The sequence below is a fragment of the Chroicocephalus ridibundus genome, chromosome 5 (genome assembly GCF_963924245.1).
Source record: "Chroicocephalus ridibundus chromosome 5, bChrRid1.1, whole genome shotgun sequence".
NCBI lineage: Eukaryota > Metazoa > Chordata > Aves > Charadriiformes > Laridae > Chroicocephalus > Chroicocephalus ridibundus.
The window spans coordinates 3,692,380-3,715,341 of NC_086288.1; the positions used below are offsets into that span (position 1 = coordinate 3,692,380).

The 22,962-nt window shown below is 40.1% G+C and overlaps 2 protein-coding genes across 5 annotated transcripts in view; one reads left to right on the top strand and one right to left on the bottom strand.

Moving 5' to 3' along the window:
• The window catches only part of SYNPO2 (synaptopodin 2), a 91,440-nt gene extending 90,318 nt beyond the window's left edge, over positions 1 to 1,122 (bottom strand). For both annotated transcript variants that reach the window (XM_063335308.1, XM_063335309.1), the window contains exon 1: positions 952 to 1,122. In XM_063335308.1, the coding sequence (XP_063191378.1) occupies positions 952 to 1,080 (129 nt within the window). In that variant the 5' untranslated portion in view covers positions 1,081 to 1,122. The remainder of the gene's footprint in view (positions 1 to 951) is intronic.
• A 71-nt stretch (positions 1,123 to 1,193) lies between these two features.
• Positions 1,194 to 22,962, top strand: part of SEC24D (SEC24 homolog D, COPII coat complex component) — a 67,509-nt gene continuing 45,740 nt past the window's right edge. The window contains exons 1-3 of one of the 3 annotated variants that reach the window (XM_063335312.1): positions 1,194 to 1,301; positions 18,621 to 18,815; positions 20,783 to 20,909. In XM_063335312.1, the coding sequence (XP_063191382.1) occupies positions 18,665 to 18,815; positions 20,783 to 20,909 (278 nt within the window). In that variant the 5' untranslated portion in view covers positions 1,194 to 1,301; positions 18,621 to 18,664. The other 2 variants (XM_063335313.1, XM_063335311.1) reach the window with 2 other exon arrangements.

The following is a 22,962-nucleotide window of genomic DNA, read 5'->3' on the forward strand; positions in this document are numbered from 1 at the left end:
AATGTACTGGATTACCAAGATACTAAAAGGTGATAAGATACATTTTAATCTCTCTCCCTCAATTTAACGAGGCAGAATTGATTGTATGATGATCAGTCCCAGTATCCTTTCAGCCAGTGGTATTTTGCTGACCTCGGAGCTCTGGACAAAATTTGTCCCTCTTGTCTAGGAGAAGAGAATGCAGCTGCATACACTTCTATAAACCTTAATAACCGGGACAAATCTTCATTGTTGCACCAGGGGAGAAGCTGTTGCAATGAAGTGAGCACTGATTTTTAACAAAACTACTTTTTAACTATTGCTTTTGCAACTTGGAGTTACCAGGTCTTATTTTTATTTATTCTGAATTTCTACTGTCTGTTTTGCTCTCATTTTATACATGAAGATAATTTATGAAGTGTTCGGTAATTTTCAGTGTTGCTCATGAAATATAAGAGGAAATGTTTGGCATCTATTAAAGCTGCTTCTAAGACTGGATAACTTTCCAAAACCAGAGATAACTCAGTGTAATGCTTTCCAGGATTCCAAAAATAGTAGGAACATTTTCTCATGATAAAGCTGTATTTATTCTATGCCTAGAGTAGAAAAAGTATCATAAATAGATGACTGAAACAGCATTTCCTAATATGAGATTCAGTTTTGCGATATGCCCAGTGCATTCAAAAATACACAGCGAATCAAACAGGAGCTGAAAAGCATACATCATTTCACAAGCTCAAACCTTTAACATTTAAGAAAACGTTTGCAATATTTGCCAGCTACCAAAAAGTAATCGTTCCTTTTTATTGAAACAAACGTAATCAGCACCTGTAGAATCTCTGCAAAACACGTTAGCAAATTCAAACAAGCATCACACCGACCATTTCACTGGAAGCAGCATATACTTAAACAAACTATTCTCTGCACTCGTGTTCACAAAACACCGATAACATCTTTCTCTCATGATCCTACCTTGGCGATTTGCAAAGGCTGCTTTTGCTCCTTGCCACCTTGCAATCTAAAGCCCCAAGGCGCCCCTCCACTCATAGCAATGCAGAGATAATCCCCTGTGCCCATTTTCCCGGTGCGGTTAGGCAGCATTCATTTACAGAAGAACAAGAGAAATTTGTCTTGCAGATGTTCAGCGAGCCGGAGATTTGGCTGCCAGGCAGAGCTGGAGACCCAGAGCACCACACTGTTGCTGCTGCCGTGTACTGCACTAGCGAATGTAGTCATTCAGAAGAACGTAAGAGCTCCCTCGGATCGAGGGCACAGCCCACTCTTTCGTCAGATTTCTACGCTCGGCCCACCTTCAAAGGCAAGTAAGTAACGTTGAGGAAATGCACACAAAGAGACTCGGCCATGAGGCAGAAAAGGCTGTATTTAAACACGACTCTTGTGACAGCTAAATCAAAACAACGGCAAAAAGAAGTGTACATTTCCCAGTGACAATTTAGGATGTAAGTTTACTTTAGTAAATGGTGCCAGACGTTTTAGACTCTAATTTACCCATTTTTTCGCATTCATACTCCAAACAAAGAGGAAAGCAGAATCATGTACATCCTCTGAATAACTGATACACTTAGGTTGAACTAGGTTTACAACTTTCATCTCTACCCCACGTGCATTTTCTGCAGTACTGCAAGTATGAAAAAAAAAAAAGAAGAAAAACTTTATAATTTCCTTGTCTTGGAATTGTTTCTTTTGCTGGTTCTCTGTAACCTCAGTATAGTTTAACATGCACTGCTATTTAGCAGTGATCTGAATTATTATTGGACCCTAATAATACCTGTTCGTATGCAGCCCGTTGCCTTTCCTGCCAGAGAGGGGAAGAGGATTAGTGCAATGAAGTATCAGATCTCTCTACTGATGCTATCAATGGATGATTTGCATTGTGTCATTAAAGGGGAACCTTACTGTAAGCATGAAAAAAAATGAAGATTCAGCGGGAACATAATTTGCCAGTGCCTTACAAGACCTGGGTTCAATTCTGTTCCCCGTTGCTGACCGGGGGTAATGAGGACTGTAAACAGCTGAGCGCCTGCAGTTGGAGTGGTTTTAGAGGTGACTGCTCTTCAGCAAGGGATGAATATTCCTCTAGCTGAGTGTGAACAACCGACAGTGTAAGCGCTCCTGCTCGCCTCAGCACAAAGTCAGTTAGCTTGGCTTGCATCACGTTGCATTTTGAACGAAGCTGGTTCTAAAGGAGAGCGTTCAGCAGGTGGGCTGGAAGATCTTTAACAGCTAGACTAGTTTCTGAAACAAACACCTCTTGCTTCGAGACCCAGGTTGCTGGGGGTTGATGTCAGACTCCCACAGCCTAAATTCCACCAAGGTCCCTGAATGAAGTGTTTTCAGTTGGCTGGTTCTAGGTCTTCAGAGATGTCAGGGCAACAGGAAACACTCAGCATTTAAGGTACGTGACTGGAGCTGGTAATTGTTGAGGCTTTAAGCCTGTGTGTCTTCAATTTAATGTCCCTGGAGTGGTGCTTCTTTACACTAAGCAATGTTATTTAAAGAACATTAGGCAAAATATCGAGGTAGAGACAGGATCTTCTGTTAAACTGAAATATTAGGGCTGGAAAAAGTAGACAGGCTTTTAGGTGCTTGAGCTCTTCGTCAGGCCTCTGAAGGCACTAAGGTATCCCAAAGACTGAGTGGAGACAAGCTCCTTACTCAAACAGAGGAAAATGTCGACCTCTAAATATCAGGATTTAGTAGGAGGAAGAGTACTTGCTTTATTGACTACAAGTGAGAGGCTCTGGAGAAGCAAAACAAGAACAGCTTGCCATATAATTAAATACTTAAGAAACACACTACCAGAGAAGCCATACTCAGAAAGGGAATGGGCTTTAAAGGAACTTTGCTAGGCCACCTCTGAGTGAAGTCACCTCGTTTAAAATAACTCAGTTCAAGGTGTCTAACTGCTTCTTACTGTATTGTGCAATGTTGAGTTGTTGCTATAGCAGACAGTTTTTTAGTCTTTCCCCAAAAGAATCTTGCTTTAGACAAAATTCTCTCCTTTTTGCTTAATGATGCACATTTTTATAGATACTTTTCTGGCAATAAAATTCTTAAGAATATAGCTGGAAAAAATACCTTATGACACTCTGGTAAATAATAAAGTAAAAAAATATAAGGAAAATTAATCGCATAATTATCAGCCCTTCAAATGTCATAGATTTATGATTAAATTTTTATGTTTAATTACTGTTAGGGTGTTTTGAGCTTCTGTTAGGCTCTCTTTTTTCACTTTGGTAAAAAGGAATAATCACATCTGATCTCTGTTTCCGAACTTCTTCATATACTTAGTCTAGAAAACAAACTAATGAGAAACCCCTCCGCATTTGGACGGTCATATATATTTGATGGGAATTTGTACTAGACGTAGAAGCTTCTATCTCCTTTGACCATATAACAGAACTGTGTAAAATGATAGAACAATCTTATTAGTCATTGCTCAGCTGAAAAAACAACCAGTCAGAACACCAGGATCTATTTAATTTTGTTATATGACACAGATGAAATGTCTCCGTACAACTGCTGAAGTATCAGTAGTTGGTGTTCCTTGAAGTTAATTCCCTACCACCTATTTGATGTCTTAAGGCAAAAAAGCAGAGGGAGGCACTTTAAATTTGATTGTGTCATAGCAAAAGACATAGCAAAATCATGCCAGTGGTTTTGGCTAAAGTCACTGTTTAAAACATTGGAGAAATTTCTTTTAAAAGCAAAATTAACAGTTGTCTACAACATTGTGAGCTAGGTTTTTGTATCCTTAAAGTTGAATACTTTAGTGTTTGTTTAATATTCTCCTGGCTTCTAATCTGTGAAATCTACATGGCCCTCTAGAAGTTAAATCATCTTGTGGAAGTAACGGCAACAATAGATAACATCACTGGTGCTTTTAGATCTCTGCTCTCCAAAGAAATATTTTTTTTGCTGCTGAGTTTGTATATATATCGTGTAGTACTAATTACTCCAGAACAAGTTGTGAAAAGAATGTAATATTTAAGAAAAGAAAAAAAAAAAGAAAAAAAAAACAAACAAAAAAAACCAAAAACAAACAAAAAAGCCAAAAACCTTTACACTAAGAGTAGCCCAGTATAACGAGAAAGCTTTGTGGACATTTAAACCTGGTACGTTTAAAGTGATATAGGACTCTGCTTGGACTGGCAAGAATTGTGGTCCTGACAGGAGAACAAAGGTAGGAAAAATAACTTTTTTCCAGTCAGTATGTTGAAGGGGTCTTATAACAACAATTCCAAACACTGCTGCTTTTTTTCTTCTGAGAGAGAATCTGTTGCTTGTTCCATGGTAAGAAAAACGTTTGAAATCTGTAACTAAACTATTCCCATGATGGGGAGACCCAAAGCTTCCTATGTCCTAATCTAACAAATAATACTCCATAGGCATTAACAACTCCCATTTGCCTTGTATGACTTTCTTAAATGCTTATGCCGCAGTATATCTTGCTTTTTAATACTAGTCTTATCTTGTGGAACATTCTCTGCGTCCTTTGGGATTTCTAAATGCTGGTCAGAAACTGGACATGATGATAAAAGTGGAGTCACTCACGGGGTTTATTACATTTCGGTCTCTGCGGTCTCTATAGCATAAATGCATTGCATAAATTCTGAGATAATTTTGGAAATCCACTGAAAAGTTTAAAGCTAATGGCAAGCACAACCACTTAACCACTGCCACCATCTCCATCATTTCACTGAAACCTAAAGATCCAATTCTAGGCAACAACTGATAAAAATGTTATGTCACAAAAAATAACTTTTTAAACTCAGCGAATGACAAATGCCAGAACGCACCCAAAACCCATCTGTGCCCAAATACAGGTAAAACTTTAACTTGAATCTGATCTTCTATGATGAGATCTGTAGGACAAAAATTTCCAGATCAGACCCCTGCCTGCTCATCTGCTTTCAAGAACTGACAGTTAAAAAATCTAGCATATTAGCCTTGATGAGCTCTGATAAACTAAGAATATATTTAGACCAAAGTGAGGCCATCTACCCTAAAATGTTGTCTTTGATACATTCCAGTGTTGGAAACACCCCATTCCAGGGGGTGGAAAATGGTTGCTTAGGGAAAAGAATAAGAACATGGAAAATGCACACTGCTTTCCTCAGGTGGCCTTCAGTGACTTCCACTCAAAAACTTCCTCGGCTGGATGCAGTTCCTCTGTACTTAGTAACAGTTATGAAGTTCTCTTCCAGAACCTTTCCATGGGGTTTCCTCTTGAGCCCACGGAGATTTTAGTAGCTATAGCTTATCGTAGGAAGTCACCCCTAACTACATTGTGACGTAAAGAATCACCTCTTCTTCTCTGAATCTGGATCCTACAGATTCATTCGATGTCCCCTCCTTCTTGGATCAGAGGAAACTGTGACCAATCAATCCCCAGCCACACATTCCAGGCACTTATTTTACAGACCTCTTACATATCCATCTCAGTCATCTTTTTTCAAGGGAAGAAGAATGGAATAATTAGTCATTCTTTATACAGAAGCTGTCTTGTACCTTCCATTATCCTTGTTGCCTTTCTCTCCATCCTCTGCAGTTCTATACCCTTTTTGAGATGGGGGCCTGGAACGCCACACAGTCTTCAGACTGCAGACAAAGTTGGGATTTATACAGTAACATGATGATACCATCTATTTTGTTCTCTAGTTGCAAGCCCCAACGTTGCTAACCCCTGATTTGCTTTAAAGATGCTGCTGAGTTGGTGTTTTCATGGAACTATCTTTTAAAATCTTAAAATCTTGTCTGATGATAGTTCAAAGCTCATTGTTTTATTTGTGAATTAATGGCTTTTTCCACAATGTGTATCACTTATACTTCTAAGCCACGTTATGGTATGGCTGCTTAGTTTTCTTAAAAGCCTTTGGTGAAGGAATTTGCTGAAAGCCTTTTGTAAATCCAAGATCAATCAGATCACCCTTATCCACGTGTTTTTTGATCCCCTCAAAGGACTGCCTTAGGTCTGTGAGGCAGGACTTCCTTTTATGAAAACCTTTTTAACTCTTCCTGGATAAGTCATATTTATCCAGATGTCCACTGTTCCGTAGTCTAGTTTCCACCTATTTGTTTTGTACAGATATCGGGCTGACAGGCTTGCTGTTTTCTGAATCCCTCTTGGAACACTTTTGATAAAAAATGGCACTCTGTAATCTCAGGTAACAGTTTTAAGTAGGAGTCAGCTATTTTAGCCTTGACTTCCTTTAAAGCTCTATGTGGTCTTGCTGACCACTCAAATTTTATTTGCCTCATCTCCTGTCTGGTCCATATATTTTCTTTTCTTATTGTAATAATAATTTATGATTCTGAACAGTTTTACAGTAAGTCGATTTATCTAAAATCTAATTTAAATCAAGTAGTTCTGTAGCTGAGTTCAGAAGACATTCTACAAATGCGAGAAGAAATAAGAAGTGTGTTTGTCTTTCGTTCAGCAGTAAAAGAAAAGCTGTCATTTCACCTACAGTTTCCTACAATAGTATCCTTGGTCTGTGGATTCTTTAACAATGCAAACCTTTCCACCCATTCCTTAGTAATGAGGAAGAGAGAGAGGGAAAGGGGATATCGTGATCTCTAATTTACGGGCAACATTTTACTGCTGTAAATACCCAGATGCCTGATTTCCTCCTTTTTATGCATTTCATTTTCTTCTCCTATCTGATTTTTTCCACATAAAATCAACATAAGCTAGTTCCCTAAAAATGCCTATTTTAACTGCTTTCTAGTAGATTCCAACTGTATCATCTGTAAACAATTTAATAAACTACCCAATTTATTTTAGGATGTGATTTTAGCCAAATGGGAGAATCAGCAGGGGGGAAAAAAGAGGAAAAAAAATCGACAGTGCTTTTTTGTTTGTTTGTTTATTAATTTCATGGGAAAAAAACCAACACTTGTAAATACATAGTTAGTTTAATGGAACAAAAGATAAAATCACAGCCATGCCACTTAAGTCCTGCTTTGTTTTTTTTCCCCCAACTACAAGACTCCAAATGAGCAGAGAAATGTACTGAATCTGCTTCTGGTGTGCGAAACCACTTTCTCAGAAACATAAAATAAATCCGATCATGTTTTAGAACCTGAGAGAATTCTTTCTCTAAGTGGAAATGCAAAGGGTTGCACTGTCATGTTCTGAAAAACTGGTAAGTCTGCAATCTGCCAAGTGTAAGGGGTAATGCAGGGCAGCGCTCAAGCAAGCTTCTCTTGAAGGGGGAAAATAATTTGCTGTTGTTCTCTGCTGGAAACAAACTACCTCACCTCCATGCCAGCTCAGCGAAGGTTAACAAAGTTTTAGACATTGAGGAAGAGTCCAGCTTTTGCCTGTTCATCTTGCCCCTACCTCTTTGTTCCCTTTGGTTAGTGGGTGTCATCTGAGATGCTTGTAATGGCTTTATCGTTACGGTTTTAGGATCTATTTTGGGGGAAAAGAAAAAAGGAAAAAAAAAAACAGGTGAAAGAAGCCACTTTCCTCCAAAACACAGAAACAACGATATCCTTGAGCATCACTAATTGATAACACAATAAATAGAAATTCATGTAGAGGGAATTCCCCTGTAACTCTACAATTCACCGTGTCAGGATGTAGATTAATGAAGATCTGTTCCTAAGCTTATGCTTATTAGGTGGCAACGTATTACAGGCCCTCTGTAGCCAAAGACCTGTCACCATTAAATACAGTGAGTAAAAATGTATGGGTAACTCGAGTAAGGAGCCAAGAGTTTGGAGAAGAGAATTCTGATGTTTCTTTGGTGTTTGTCCTACCTGTTCCTATCACAGCCAGTCCCAGATACTCAGGAAATACCTTCCCGAACTACTGGCGGAAGAGAAAGAGACTTTGTTTTTTCTTCCTGGACTCTCAAAGTCTTTTGCGAACAGTTTTGAGATTACAGGTGTGCATACATGGCCCCACCACGTCCCAGCTACACACCTCCACAGGAGCTTCCTTTTGTTCTCCCACTCCTTTGTATGGACCAGGCAATTTGGAAGTACAGGTGGTGTGAAAGCACCCGAGGGTCTTGGGAAAGGGGCCAGTAAGATATACGAAAAGACAAGGATTTCAGAATCCTTCATTTCAGAATCCAGTGTCCAAGAATCAATAGCAAAATAGCTACAAAGGCTCCCCAGGATTTCGTTGTGAGGAAAAAGTAAAACACATTCACTGCAAGATTTGTGAACATGCAAAAAATGTTTGTGACGCTGGAATAAATACCTGTTTCTTGTTAACCTTGAAGTAAGGGTTTTGGCTAGAATTCATGTTTCCAGGTGTCATTCCACTGCTGTTTTTACTTATCGCTGTGTTTTAGCAAGCAAGAACTAATTTTTTGTTGGGACTTGGGAGGACTCTTAGGTATCTATCTCCATTTCATTTTGATTCCCAGGAGAGGGGCTGACTACATTTTTGGCTTCAGTTGGGAAAATTCTGATAAAAGCTTCTACAGTACAAAGAAGACTATTTATGTGGTATTTTCTTTCTGGTTTTGGCAGGGAAAGGTTGCATCCCGTTCTTCTTAATAGAGCCTATGGGAATCAAAATTTATCTTCTGTGCAAAAGCTTTTGAGTCTTGAATGGAACATGCATGTAAGCAGGTGTTCTGTGTTCCTCACTTCTGCTGTAATGCTTCACCCTGCTCTTTGAATTGTCATTTAAAGGTGGCACTTAAGTAACACAACACCTTTTCTCTATCTGTTCATCGTAGACGGTCAGCTTTTATGATCTTCCCTCTTCCTACTGAAAGAACCTGGTGCAAACATTTCATGCCTACTTACTGGGCTAAACAAATAGACCATGCTAAACTCTCTTCCGATGTGCTACAGTGAAATGAATCGAGTGACCGTATCATGTTCAGTTAGAAAATATATTTTAATTATAGCTGAGCTATGAACTAGGCCCAAATAGTCTACTAAATTTTGAAATGATGGTTTACTGTGGAACTAAAGATTGAAGGGATCTTGAAGATACAACATTAGTCTGATGAATCCTCACCTGCATCAAATTCCATCTTCTAAATTTTGTTTCCTGTTAGCTAGCATAAAAGTGATTAACTCCCTTTGTCTTGTTGCTTTTAAAGAGCTCAATAGCTGACGACGTGCATGGCTGCAGTCCAGCATAAAAATCAACTATTTTTGCATTGCAGATTGAAGCAGGTATTGGTTGTCACTTGGAAGGCTCATTAAGATTGAATTTATCAGTACTGAAAAACAGAATGGGAGAAGCAGAGGAGCGTTTGAGTTATAAAACAGTGTGGGTCTCTGCGAGCTTGGGTTCTATTTTTACACTCGCAAATCCACATTTAGTTTTTGGTCTGGGCCTGTAAAATGGGGAAAATAGCCACTACACAGTGTAACCTTGAGAAATCTGCTTGAACTTCTGGAAATCTCCGTTTGTAGTTTGATAGTTTGAATCCTCCTGTAGTACCCTGTTCTTCACTCTTTCCTCTGCACTACAAAATAAGCTGTAAGATTTGTAAAGCAGTTTCTAACACTCGCTTCACAAATACAGCGAGTGCCTGCCCCAGTGGGTGCGATGCTGGTGGTTTGAACTACAGCATCCAGCAAAAGGGCAGCGCGTGAAAAGTTGCTATGGCATCGAGTTACCCCTGCGTAAGGCAAAGAGCATTGCTCCCTCTTGGCATCTGGATGGTTCTGTTTAGATTTTTGCCAGAGAAACAGTAACAACAAAGATGATACGACAAGGACCTCCCTGCATGAAATCTTACCCCCCGTGCAAATAACTGCAATAGATTAAAAAGTAATCCAGGTATCTTCACTCCTGGCTACAGGAACAAGAATTCCAACTCTCTGCTTTGGTAACTAATTTCTTTCCAAATGCAGCAGACGGTATTAGAAAAGTCTGCCCTCCAAAACCACCTTGATGTTTAACCCCTGCTGATCCTACATCCTTGCTTGTTGCGCTGCATCTGCTTGCCAGGAGCCAGTTTCCAGACTTCTCAGCTCCTTCTGTCCTTGGTACAGGCTTCTGCTTTTGGCAATAGACTACTGCGTAGCTGGTGTTGGCATGGACCTGCCGGATGTCCAGACAACTGCCAATGTCTGCAAATCCTGAACAAGTGTTTTTTATGCCTCCACAGAGCAACTCGCGTGCTGTGACACCAAGCGTGATGCAGAATTTTGCTCCCGTCCTTTGTTATTTTCATGCCAGCGGCATTTCCAGTCCCTGTGTTGCATGTATCATATACAAGTAATGTGATGGATTTTTAAAAATGTAATTCTGATTTCCTTTGATTTGATTCTGATGTTTATTTTTGTTGATGATGGGGGAAGGCATCAATCAGTTAATACTACAGGCATCCAAATAGCACAAAACCAGTATTTTGAAAAATACTCTTGTAATCAATACTGATATTTTTACAAATGACAGAGATGCTTTACTGGTATGTAGTACCTCTATTATTGCAATAGATTCATTTAACAGTTATGCGTATTTGTCAGTAGAAGCAAACAGAAACCAGCTTACCCTGCTTGTGATATCAACTGATCAGAGAAAGGAAATAATATCATGAGCCGCAGTAGACAATCAATTACGTGGAACAAATATGACTTACTAACAGTAGGACTATAATCACAGTGTGTTGAATGATCACTAGAACTGGCTAAAATACACCTGTATTATTAACTGGACAAACAGAAAAAAACAGACTGTAAATTCATCCCGTGTTTTCCAATGAGAAAACCAAGTAAATCAATCAAACAAACAGGTAGTTTGCTATGAAGAGTTTGCCTGCTTCTTACTCAAACGGTTACTTTTTTTGAATTTAATGATAGTGAGCTTATTTGAGTACTCTTATATAGCAATACTCCACTAACGCATCTGAAATTTTATACATGAGCAGGAAATGTAAAATGAAACCAATGAAAGCAAAGCTACTTCAGATGCTTTTGAATGTAAACGCGAAATATATCTAAGTTTGAGAAATTCCATACATTCAGCAAGCAAACACAGAAAGGATCGCATAACTTTCTGCTGTCCTTTCTCAGACTGATGGCTTAGTGTTTATTCACCACGCTTTATATATCATACATTATTCATCAGATTCTAATGAGACGTTCTCATCTTTGTTTTTATGTTATGGTTTGTTATGTAGCAATTACGGCGGGGTAATCAAGTCTTAGGTTTTTTTCTTTAAGAACTGGTAGTGCAATGTTCACTCTCATGCATCTGAGACAGTAGTAAATTAATTTAAAAAGATAATTGAAATTCCCCAACTGAAACATCACAGCAGTTTTCTCAGAACACCCTATCTGTCTCCTGTAAATGTTCCAGATCGAGTTGCCAGAATGTTGATTTCATTAGAAAACCAAAATAGCAACAATCGGTGAGAGTAAGCAGAGGAGCCCCACAGTTCGCAGAGACTGAAAAATCCAGTGGCTTGAACTAGCTGGAAAGTCTTTTTTAAAGAAAGCAGACACAGTCAGTTTTCTAAAGCACATTCGCTTTTGTAATGCGTGACTTGCACAGAACTTAGCATAGAGCATTTTATAAGAATTCTGTTTTACTGAGTTTCGGGGAAAGAAAAGTAGCTTTGGCTAAAGGGACCAAACGAACAAGAAATAAGGAACCTTGGCTTTAAGGCAAGTGCCCTTCTCACAATTAAATACTCTTTCACTTGCATATAATTTTTTTTCCCTAAATATAATTTTTTTGCTTTGCAAATATGCCAGTAAACTTTACCAACACTCTCCAAGGTAGGCAAGGAATGCCCTCTGTGGCAGCTGATTTTTGCCTTCTATTTGGGGGAGTTAGGGACCATGAAGACAAAAGGGTCTATCGTTGTGGACTTGCCAGTGATGTTAAAAGGGCTGGTGCAGGGAAGGAGTGACACGCTCCCAGTCCTTCTCTCCTCTGCAGGGTATAACAAAACGCAGCCATTTCTAGGGCGGAACAATGCAGCTGGTCAAAAGCTACCAGCAACTGTACAAGTGCAGCAAAATCATCCAGTTCACAGCAGGTAATCGAGAGTAATATTCAGTCTAAATGAATTTGCCGATGAATTCAGACAGACAGACTGTAACTTTATGAATTGAAATTGGACTTACACTCCTCCTCATCTAAAAATATTGGAAACTTTAGTGGGTGCAAGGTGTCCCGACCTCTTTGTGTATGGCATGCCGAAAGCAGCCTGAGAGGGAGAACAGCCTTTACCATCCCTGCGGAGCAGGGGGTCGGTCCTGAGCAGGAAGGAAAACGGAGAATCACTGGCATGATCCGTGTGCTCAGCAATCCCTCATTGCGTCCCAGTGCTCCCTCTGATGGGCCAGGCCCGACGTTGGTTCTGGGTACCCTGACTCGCCACCTGCTCAATTAGTGTCTGATCTCGCAAAAAAAAAAAAAAAAAAGGGTAAGGAATTAATTTTTTCTTTATTGTGGCCGTGTGCCTGAGCTGAAACAGGACTAGGTGATAGTGGATAGTCACTGTAGGAAGTATCTGTTAACACTGATTACTTATGAGAAAATATATGCGCAGGATTTTAACATTCCTGTATTATTTTCCCTGAACAGCAGCTACGTCAGTCTAATATTCTGAAAACCCTTTGCCCTCTGTTTTCATTTTATGTAGGGCAGTGTTTAAAGGGTGCACTCCAATAGTATTTTCTAACTGCCACTGCATTGTTTAATCAAAACATCAGTGTTCGCTTCTGTTGTACCCTTATTTATATTTCTATTGTGCTTAGGTTTTTATATTAGAAATGTAACTGAGTCACGACACTGATGTATTTCTTCTTACAGTAGTGTTCTGTTTCCTGAAATAGTACATCTTTCCTTCTTCTTCATGTAGCATTTCTTCATCTCACCTCACAGTCACACTGCTTTTTTTTCCCCAGAAAAACATAATCCCTTCAAAATTTGATTGCTTCTGTTTTACCAAAGTCTTTGCTTTCATTTTAAATAAATACAACCTTTGTAAATATTAATTTCCATTTTGCTTGTAAGGGCTTTACACTAAACTGTAAACTGTTTTCCATAGATCGTAACTATACAGTAGACAAAACATTAAAGAAGATTTTGGTGATTACATGTAAGCAAGACAGGAAAAGAAAGTAATCTTTTTATGTAAACAGCTTTTAGGACCCTTCTGATGTTGTTCAAAAGCAAACCTGTTGCTTTGTCTGCAGGACATACACATGAAATTAAAAGGAGAAAAACAGTTTCAACAAAAAAAGCCTTTTAAAATGTAGACTCTTTGGAGTTTTATGAGCTATTCCTTGGGATGAAATAGTCTTCTCTTTAAAGAACATACGCAATATTGCCCACATCTTCCCCTAGAGAATGGTTTAGAATATATTTTAATTTTTAAAAAAATCATATAGCACTGAACTACAGATATTTGTCTTGTCACAGCTATGTGTTAAAGCAAGCAATGTGAACTGCTACAAAAGCTGTACTATCACCATGATTGTGAGAAATACGTGCCCGTAGCTCCGATGCGCCGCAGTGTTGTTCTGGCTCTTCCTGGCAGCTTGTGCTAAGGCCGTATTTTAAGGACATCCTCTAAATGAAAAGGTTAGGTTAGGATTTAGGTTTCCCGGAATCACACATTGTCTTAATGCAATGTGCTATGAGATAAAGACATGGAGTTCTGCAGTTTGTCCCTGAGGGGCTTCCAGTAATAACTTCAGGGAACAGGTCAATCTGTTGATTAATTTAAAAATATTATTATTATCATCATCATCATCATTGTCATTATCATCATTATTATTATTATTATCATCATCATTATTAATATTGGTACTTGAAAGATTTGAGTCAGCCTTCTACAGAGCCTGTATTGGTTCTGTATCCAATAATGTCCCAAGCTGATGGATGACTGTGTGTTTTCTTTGTTTCAGAACTAATAGGAAAAATTTGAGGAAGAACTTTAAAAGTGAGATTTTAAAGGCAGAGGATTTGCTATTTTTTACTACAGATGAAAAAAAGCACATAGATTTAGACAAATTCTTCCATTTACTTCACCAGTACTAACTCCAAATTAGGTCTGAAATATATGAAATCACATTAGTTTCCAGCAGCATTGGATAGGTGCAACTTCAGGACAAATTCATTGTTAAGAAAGGTAATTTAACCTACAAGATCTTCATTATTGATAATGATAGAGAAGAACCCAGTCCGATTCTCAGATTTTATGATACAGTTTAGTTAAAATGATTTAATTAAAATGAAGTGACAACAGTTTAGCAATACTGCAATCTCATTTTTATGAAATTACTTTCCAGACCAGGAATGCACTTAAATCTTTAATGATGTTTCCACATTTCTGAAATTGAAAACCTTAAATTACTTTTAATGTTATAGGTAGAAACTGTAGATAAATACTACTTGTAGCTTCAAAACATCCAGACTGTGATTGTCTCTGTTCCAGGCTAACGGACAATGCAAGCGAAGCTGCATCCTCCAAAAAAGAGGCATCTTGATGCATTTCCAGAGCAGGCCTGACGCAGGGGAAGGACTGACACAGCCATAGCTTCTCCTTCCTGTCTTTTGCTGATCTCATCTTTCAGTTTCACTCGAGCTGATTTCAGGGAGGAGAAATCTGATAGCAAGTATTCAGTGGCCAAGTAAGTGCGGGGTTCTTCAGTGCTGAATTATCCACAGCCGCTGACTGTTAATAGCTAGGAGCTAGACACAACAGCACCGGTGGGTCTCCACAACAGAACGGGGAACGTCCAAACGTAAAGCCGTTATTTTCCTCAGTGGCATGGTATTTCAAAAGAGTTTTGCATAACTGAAGGTAATTTTATGTGTGCGTATAACCAGGAAAAGACATGGGGACAGCGGGCGAAACTGCAGCACGGCAACGATGAAAGGCGTCGGTTTGTACCCTGCTTGTGAAAGAGTCGCTGATACTCCGCAGCCAAAACCACAGCCGGTTTAAGTGAGCTTAGTCACCTTGCCGACTAAATTTTCCATTCTGATGAGGCAGTTGGGAGAGATTTGGAAGGTTTTAGATTTTCTCTGACATACCCAACAGCGTTGGCTCCGATAACGTGCAGAAAGCCAGCTTTTATTATTTGGTGGTGAATCCAGCTCTGGATAGCGAGCGTGAAGACAGGTCAGGACTGGTTCTTGCCCCCTCTGTTCTGGGCTGACGCTTATTGCGCGTCCTTCGCATGAAGGATGCCCCTGCGTACCTTCATTTTGACATCTGTTTCAAAGGCACGGGGATTGTTTTCGGAATTATTTTCTACAGGTACAAATGCTTTTGACAGCCTTGAGGTCGCCGTTACAGAGATTTAGCAGCAGGTAAAACCGTTCGCTGCTTTCAAAAGCTTTATTAGTGTTATAGAGCGAACACTCAAAGGCTAAGAAAGCCTGCGGAGCCAGAATTCCAGGTGCATATGGGTCTTTGAGCGATGACTTCTTTTCTTTTTGCTAATCCTCTGCCACTTTATTTATTTTTTTACTATAAGACCAATGACTATTTGTTTTTTGACTGGGAGGAACTCCGTAGCACTTTACCAATCCATCTTTTCTCATGTTACTCCCACGTTTCTACTCGGTTAATTAGGAAAGCATTGGCTATCCTGTAAGCGAGGCGGCGCTTTTAAATGAACAGTAACTAAAACCACAGTGCGCAAAGAGGTAAAGGAACTGCATCCCATTTCACTCTAGATACCCAGATGATATAACTTTACATAAATACAGATGTTGCCACAGATAAAAACGTGTTCTCAAAGCACCTACGAGGAAAAGCACCGCGTTCTCAGGGCGGCGGCTCTTCCCGGCGGCCCGGCCGGGCCTGGCCTCGCTGCCGCCACGGCCTCGGCCTCGCTGCCGCCACTGCGCAGGCGCCGCCGGCGTGGTCCGGGGCGCGCGCTCCCGGCCGGGGGGGGAGCGGGACGCGGTGGCGCGCGGGCAGGCTCAGACGTGGCAGTCGGGTGAGCGCGTGTCCCCGGGCGGAGGCGCGCGCCGCGCCCCCCCCCACCCCCCGGTAACGGTCCTAACGGCCGCCGCGAGCCCCTCGGGCCGCCGCCACAGCCCCGCGGGTGCAGCGGCGGGGATCGGGCACCGGCGGCGGGGCAGCGCCCGGGTGAGCAGCCGCGGAGGTCGGGCGGGGAAAAGCCGGCAGTGGCCGGCGGAGGGGAGGGGGAGCCGCGCCGAGCCGGGGAGCCGGCGCCGGGGGCAGGCACGGGTACTGCCGGCGTGATAGCGCCGACAGAGGGGTGAGACCTGTTGCGGTGTTAGAGCGACTTGAAATTCTTAGTGAGTGGGGACAGAAATGTTAACGCTTCGCAGGTTTTGTACTGAATTGGAGTAAGTTTAAGCTTCTGCTTGCATAGGTTGTTCAAAAATGTGTTCTTAAACAAAAAATACGAAGTGTAACGCGTGTAGCTGTATTCCATTCTGTGTGTATGTGTGTGGAGGGACACTCACACGCACCAAAGATCGTTTGCCGGGTTGAGATTGCAGCGTGCCTCGGGGAGGGACAGCACCTCTTTTGAGGTGGCAGGTTACCTCACACGGTGTCTCTGAAGAAACACACGGTTAATGGTTCGCCCGCAGTTAGCCAAGAACGTGATGATTTTTGATCCCGTTATGCTACTTCTGCATGCACGTCGTGGAGTTTTACATCTTCACAGAGAGATGGGTGCAGTAGAGCATTGCATGGGTATGGAAAAAAGGGTCACAACCTGTTCTGTAATAGCAGTAAATTAAATTGTGGAGAAGTGCTTGTATTAGTGTTTTTCCTGGAGTAATGTTAAGAGAGACAGGGAGAAAAAAGTTTTCATGTCCTTCTGTGTAGTGACATTGTAGTAAAGAATCCCAGGGAAAGGTCTGGGTTTGGGACATCTCTGGTCTTTCTGATGCAATTTCCAGAGTGAATCTGTGTGTCTCTTGTTAGAACCCGACTGCTAAAACCTTAGGTGATTGGTTTCTATTGGTATTTTGTGTGTTGCCTCCAAACTATTTCCATCATCTGTTCATATATGTATACATACCTTGAGAAGGGATTAAACACGCTCAATGTTAACTAGGATCTGTGTTCAGCAAACATATATTATTTTGCTTATGGTTAGAGTTCCTGTCTCTTCAGCACAACCTCTGTGTTTATGCTGTCTGTGGGAAGTTTGACGTGGCAGGATTCTGTGTGAGTGAGTAAGCGGTGGAGGAAGTCGTTTCCCCTGGATGCTGTCGCAGCTAAAGGTGTTGGCTGTTGCAGATGCCTCAAAGTTAAAATCTCTTCCTTTATATATATATATATATATATATATATATATATATATATATGTATAATTTATAGATGTCTGTGCCAGTGTGCAGGTAATTTAGTGCTGACTTACTGTCTTCTGGAGCAATGAAAGTTCACGCTGCCACGTCTTTTCTGATGGGGGCGGGGGAGGGAAGAAAGTACGTCTGGCAGCACGAAGCCTCTCAGTTTAAACATTTTTATTTTTTTTTTCTTCTTCATGTGTTTACCTTGTTATCTAAAAAATAGAAGACAACTCCCTAAGGTTACCTGTCTGAAGCAGTTTAATACTGCAACTGAGAAATCTTCTGGCACAATGAGGAGTGTGGTTTAGAGGGTGGCACAGGTAATGTGTGAGGAGGGCTAGGCCCTGTACCCAGCTCAAAGTGATTTCTTGTCTGATGTGGAAGATTGTGGGTGTTTTTCAGAAAAGTATATTTAATATGAGAAGCCTAGAGAAGTTTTCTGATAGGGATAGCTTTTCTCTTACTGGCATGTGCCAAAGCAGCATGAATTTGTCTGTTGTGATCTTGAAGCTATGTGTAATTTTGAGGTGCCTTTGTGAGTGCACAATTCCTGATTTGCTTTCATCCAGTTTGCGTACTCAAAGATCACTCTATGGCTCAAGCCTAAGAGTTGAAATAAAATGAAAGTTCTTTCAAAAGAACACTTAACATCTAAAATGCAAGTTTGTATCATGTACCGTTAGCGCTTTGGGGATGCCTGACTTGGGACTCTGCAGAAGTAGTAGGTTCTCAATCAGGGTTTGGATCCTCAGCGTTTCTCAAAACAGTTTTAATTTGGGCATGAAGAAATTTGGTGGGATTCTGCTTTTGTTAATGTCAATATGAAGTCAAAATAAAAGATTCTGTCTTACATGGAAAAGAGGAAGCTAGCTATCAAAGCTAAGTGTACAACTTCGATAACTTTTCAAATCTCGTGGCAAGCGCACTGTATCTGAAAACTAGTCTTAGGAAATACAATCGTCTGGTTTAGTAATGCAGAAATTTTCAGATTTTCTGGCTCTGATCTTAGATTATTGCAATTATCAGGATACTCTTTCCTGAAAGTTTCCTAGGAGTTTATTTCATCTTTCTTGACAAAATCTGACTGCAAGAAAGAAATTAAATGTCTTGTGAATGCTCTCATCATTAGAAAACTTTTTTTTGGATTGCATTTAATAAAATTTTGGGGTTTTTTTGGTTTTTGGTGTTGTTTTTTTTTTTTTTCCTTCTTTAACAACAACAGAATCAAGATGTGAAGGCTTAGGAAAAGGTGCCTCATAATAGCAAGGATGACAAGGTCTCTCTTTGTGTCAGATGTGGCTGTCGTCTTTTTGGGAATGCAGTTCACAGCCTTTTAAAACACACAAAGCATGAAGAGTAGTAGCAGGTGTCATTTTCTCTTTTGCAGATTCTTAAAGAGGACGCAATACTTGGAATGAGAATATTGCCATCATGAGTCAACAAGGCTATGTTGCAACTCCTCCATATTCCCAATCCCAGCCAGGAATAGGAGGCTTTTCTGCAGGTTTTGGACCACCTAATTCTTCACTTCATTATGGGCATTACGGGGACCCTAACTCCTCACACTCAGCACCTCAACCAGGTATGAAATTGGCTTAAAATATGTTTTTAGAGTCTGCTTTTCTATGAAGGTCTTTCGCATCTCCTTTTTCTTACTCATGTCACCACAGAATACTCAATTTTACACCGCTACTGCGACAGGATCCTGCACTAGCTTTGTCTGTGTTATTGTTGGTGTAAGATGGGTATCTGACCTTCCTGGGTGAATTCCATTGTCCAGGAAGCAATAAGCACCAGTGCTTAATGCTGTATTATGAGTAACACCTAATACAGACAAATGCAGAAGGGGTGATTTCTGGGAACAGAGAAATATTCTCAACTTGTGTTAATGGCAAGCGAGCTCTCAGAAATTGATTGTATTCTTAACAGTAGGACCCCTGTCCTACTGAATTCTAGAGCTCAAACTTGACTACGAGTGTGAGTCAGTGTTCTGCTTAAGCTTGCTTACCGGGTGATGTATTTGGATAATGAGTGGTAAGCAGAGCCCATCTGCTTTATAGCCACTCAGGAGACAGTTGCTTTCTGTGAGGAGGGGCACCTTGGGTACAAGCAAATTACAAGCAAAAGGGGATATTTGCTTTATTTCTACCCGCATAATCAGCTACAGCTAATGTAATTGACATCCAGCAGATAAACACGACCATCTTTGTCTCTCCTTTGCTTTCTATTAATTTTAACTTACTGATGTGTGGCTTCAGATCTTTCAATAACTATATACTACATGAGTATATGGTGGCTGAAGCCTGAAAAAAAAAAATCATTTGAGAGCATGGAATTCAAGGCTGTTTTGCTGTATGTAAGTTACGCTGGTCCAATTTCAATAGAGTCAAAGTGGGCATGCTAGCCTAGTGAATTGGGGCTGTGGAAAATATCCAAAGAGGAAGGTTTCCTTTTCCCTCTCTAAGTTTACTAATATACATGGCCAAGATAGGGAGACAGGAAGAGGGACCATCTCAGTATTTTGCCTGATATCACAGGGGAAAATCAGGTAAAATAGTAAAGATGTCTGAAGTATCCTCTAAAGCTGCTTAAAAAAGGATTTGTTAAAATTTTAATAACATTTAGGTTATGATAAGCTACATTAAATTTAGTATTTGAGATGATGGAGTAGGGTAATGGCAGAACTAAGTACCCAAGTATATTGAGGTTTTTTAAATAGTCTGGGATGTCCTTGATTTTTTGAGTTATCACAAAAACAGAAAAAATAAGTTGTTTTACCCAGTTTCTCTAAAACTTCTTATAAAGACAGCAGAAGTTGTGTTACCTTAATCAGATGCTGAATAAAGTCAGAAGATAGAACTACCTCTGGTAATTGGCTTATTAGAATACTTGGGAAAAATACCAGTTTTGGTACCAAACAAATTTTTGATGTTAGAGTTATTTAAAGGAAAAGGATTCAAGAAATACAGGTTGAAGGGGTGTTTATTCAGCACTGCTGTTTACATAAATTGTAGTCCCTTCACAGTCACTGTTCTTGATCTGAATTAAGAACCGTTTTTACCCTAGGGTTACAGGTTCTACATATGGAAGTGTGTTTTGGTATTTTTTTTTTAAAGGTTGTTCCAGCTTTTCTTTCTGACTGAAATCAAAGGGACTTCTTGCTTCTACCTGTAAAGATAACTGGGTGACAGGGAATTACCAGCATACCAGGTTGAATTGCAGGGTCTGTTCCTTCTTGCTTCTTTCTTACTGTTCCTTTTGGGTTCTTTTGCTGGAAAGTTACCAGCTACTATTTGCTTCCATTTTACTATCTGTTCTGTTTCGTATCTGCTTCTATAGCTGACCAAAACTTTTTCCTTGCTTATGGAATCACAGACTGACTGAGGTTGGAAGGAACCTCTGCAGGTCATCTAGTTCAACTCCCCTGCTCAAGCAGGGTCACCTAGAGCTGGTGTTCTTATTGCTAGAGCAGGGGTGTACACTTGCATTTCTTGGTGATCTTGTGCTTTCTTACAGGGTTCTTACATAAAACTACTTAATCTTTTGCAGGTGTGTCGAAATCAACTGTGCCTTTTGGAACTCCGGCTCCTGTTGGGCCTCCACCACCTGGTACACATCAATTCAGCCAGACCAACTTGCAAAATGGGCCCAGTACACCAGGGCAGCAGACACACAGGTGACAAGAATTAATACATGAGGTCTAAGCTGTCTGACCTCTGTTACCTCTCTTTGGCTGCTTCACTGACATTTAAGTATGGCATCCCTTCTATCTTCAGCGTTTCTGACTTACTCCAATTCTGAATTGGATCTTCTGGTTCGGTTCCCTGAGGTGTTAAACTGCCAGATCATACAGTGTGATCTATAGTCTCCTTAAGTTCCATTTTATAGCAAGTCAGGTCTTTATCATGTGTTGTTTTGTTTTTAATTATTCTTTCTTCTTGATCTTAGACCCATTGCTTCAAAGCAGCAGTAAGGTGTTGTAAGTGCTGTTTGATATAAAAATAGCTTTCTTTTATTTTTGTTCACTTTCTGATGTCTTAATTCTCCTTTGTTGTGAGGTACCAAGAAGTTGTTATTTACAAACTAATAGTTGGCAGCAAGTTTTGACTAGAAGCTGGTGCATGTCTCTGTATATGTAGTTCCGCAACCACCTTGTTAGAATGTCTTTGCTTGATTGTTGTGGGATCACAGCCAAGGCTCCATAGGGTACTTTAAAGGCATTTTATAATAAAGTTCTGTTATACCCTCTCAGATGGATGACTGCTACTCTTTTGCTTCGATCTGAGACTGACTATGAAGAGTTTATTTGAAGTGCTGTTATGCTGCCTCCAGAGCTCACAGGAAGAAGTGAAGGAGACGGGAGTGGGGAAGGGAGAAAATAGGGACAGGTGGAAGCTGTAAAAAGAACTCTTGGAAAAATGATTGTACAAGGGGACAGACAAGCTTTACACAGTAGTTATATTGCAGGTAGTTATAAGTGGGTAAATATGGTTAGCTCTTTTCTTTAATTCTGTCAAATGTCAATTATTTTCCTCACCTGGCACCATGGCAAAACTAGTTTGTGTACCTGTAGCTGTTTTGGTGAACTTGATGCTGTTTCACAACGTTCTTCATTCTTGTTTTAGTTGTTTAGTCTTCATCTGCTTCTGTGCTTTTTAGTTGCCGCACAGTTATTTGTGTTCAAAAAAAAAAAAAAAAAGTCATGTATATGTTTTATTATGCATCAAAATAGGTAAGCCTGTTTGTCTGTATGCTTTTGCTGTGTAAAGGAGGACCCAAAGAGTCTGGTGATCAATTGTAAAAGACAATGTACTAATGCATAGGGAGAAGTGGTTGTTGTCCTGAAGGTGCAACAACAAGGTGGACAGACTCAAGTTGACATGACCAACCCAGCAAAATACTGATTCTCTTTCCTAGATTCCAGTCATTGCCTGGGCAGCTGCACGTCTACTGTTTTTTACCTGATCTTATTTTATTCCCAAATTACTGAGAGGTGCTGTTCTAGGCGGGGAAATTTTCACATCAAAATTTCAAGGAAAGTGAGTTCTACTTTTGATATAGCTAGGCCCCTCCTCGGTTTTTGAAGTGGTTGTAAGAAAATCAGTGTAGATCTTCTTTGGGAGATAGCCTGAGATCTTATTTTTCCAGAGTGAAATAGTCTGGTAGAAAATACCTTTATAAGCCACATATGTGTTACCTCTTTCTTTTTTTTTAGCTGTTTTTCTTGCATTCATGTTTTTCCATATCTGATAATCATGAAGCAGTTTTTCCCTACCTGCATCTTCTTTTTTCTTCTCCTACAGAAAACTCCTTAATGGTTTCTCACTTAATTTTCTTCTCTTCGCAGAGTTTTCTCCTAATCTTCTTCACCCATCCCTGGTAGGGAATCTTCCTTTACAAGCACAGAAAGGGAATCGAGTGATGTGATATGTTCAAAAGCTTGTGTTTCTTAATCTTCAAGCTTTCATATAATTATTACCACTCTCTCTTTTCCATGGCATACTCCCTCTTCCTTGTTTCTAACAAGTATGCAAGTAAACATCTACTGTCTTCCTTTTTTTTTTTTTTTAAACAAATGCGCATTCTCTCTGTGCTTCATGACTATTTTAACAGAAGTACATGTTTTCTGAGCAGAACATGAACAAACTCTCTTAAGAGAATTTGTCTGTCCCAATTAATTGTTTTGGCACCACCATTGACAAGATATAAGACCTTCTAGAATTGTGATT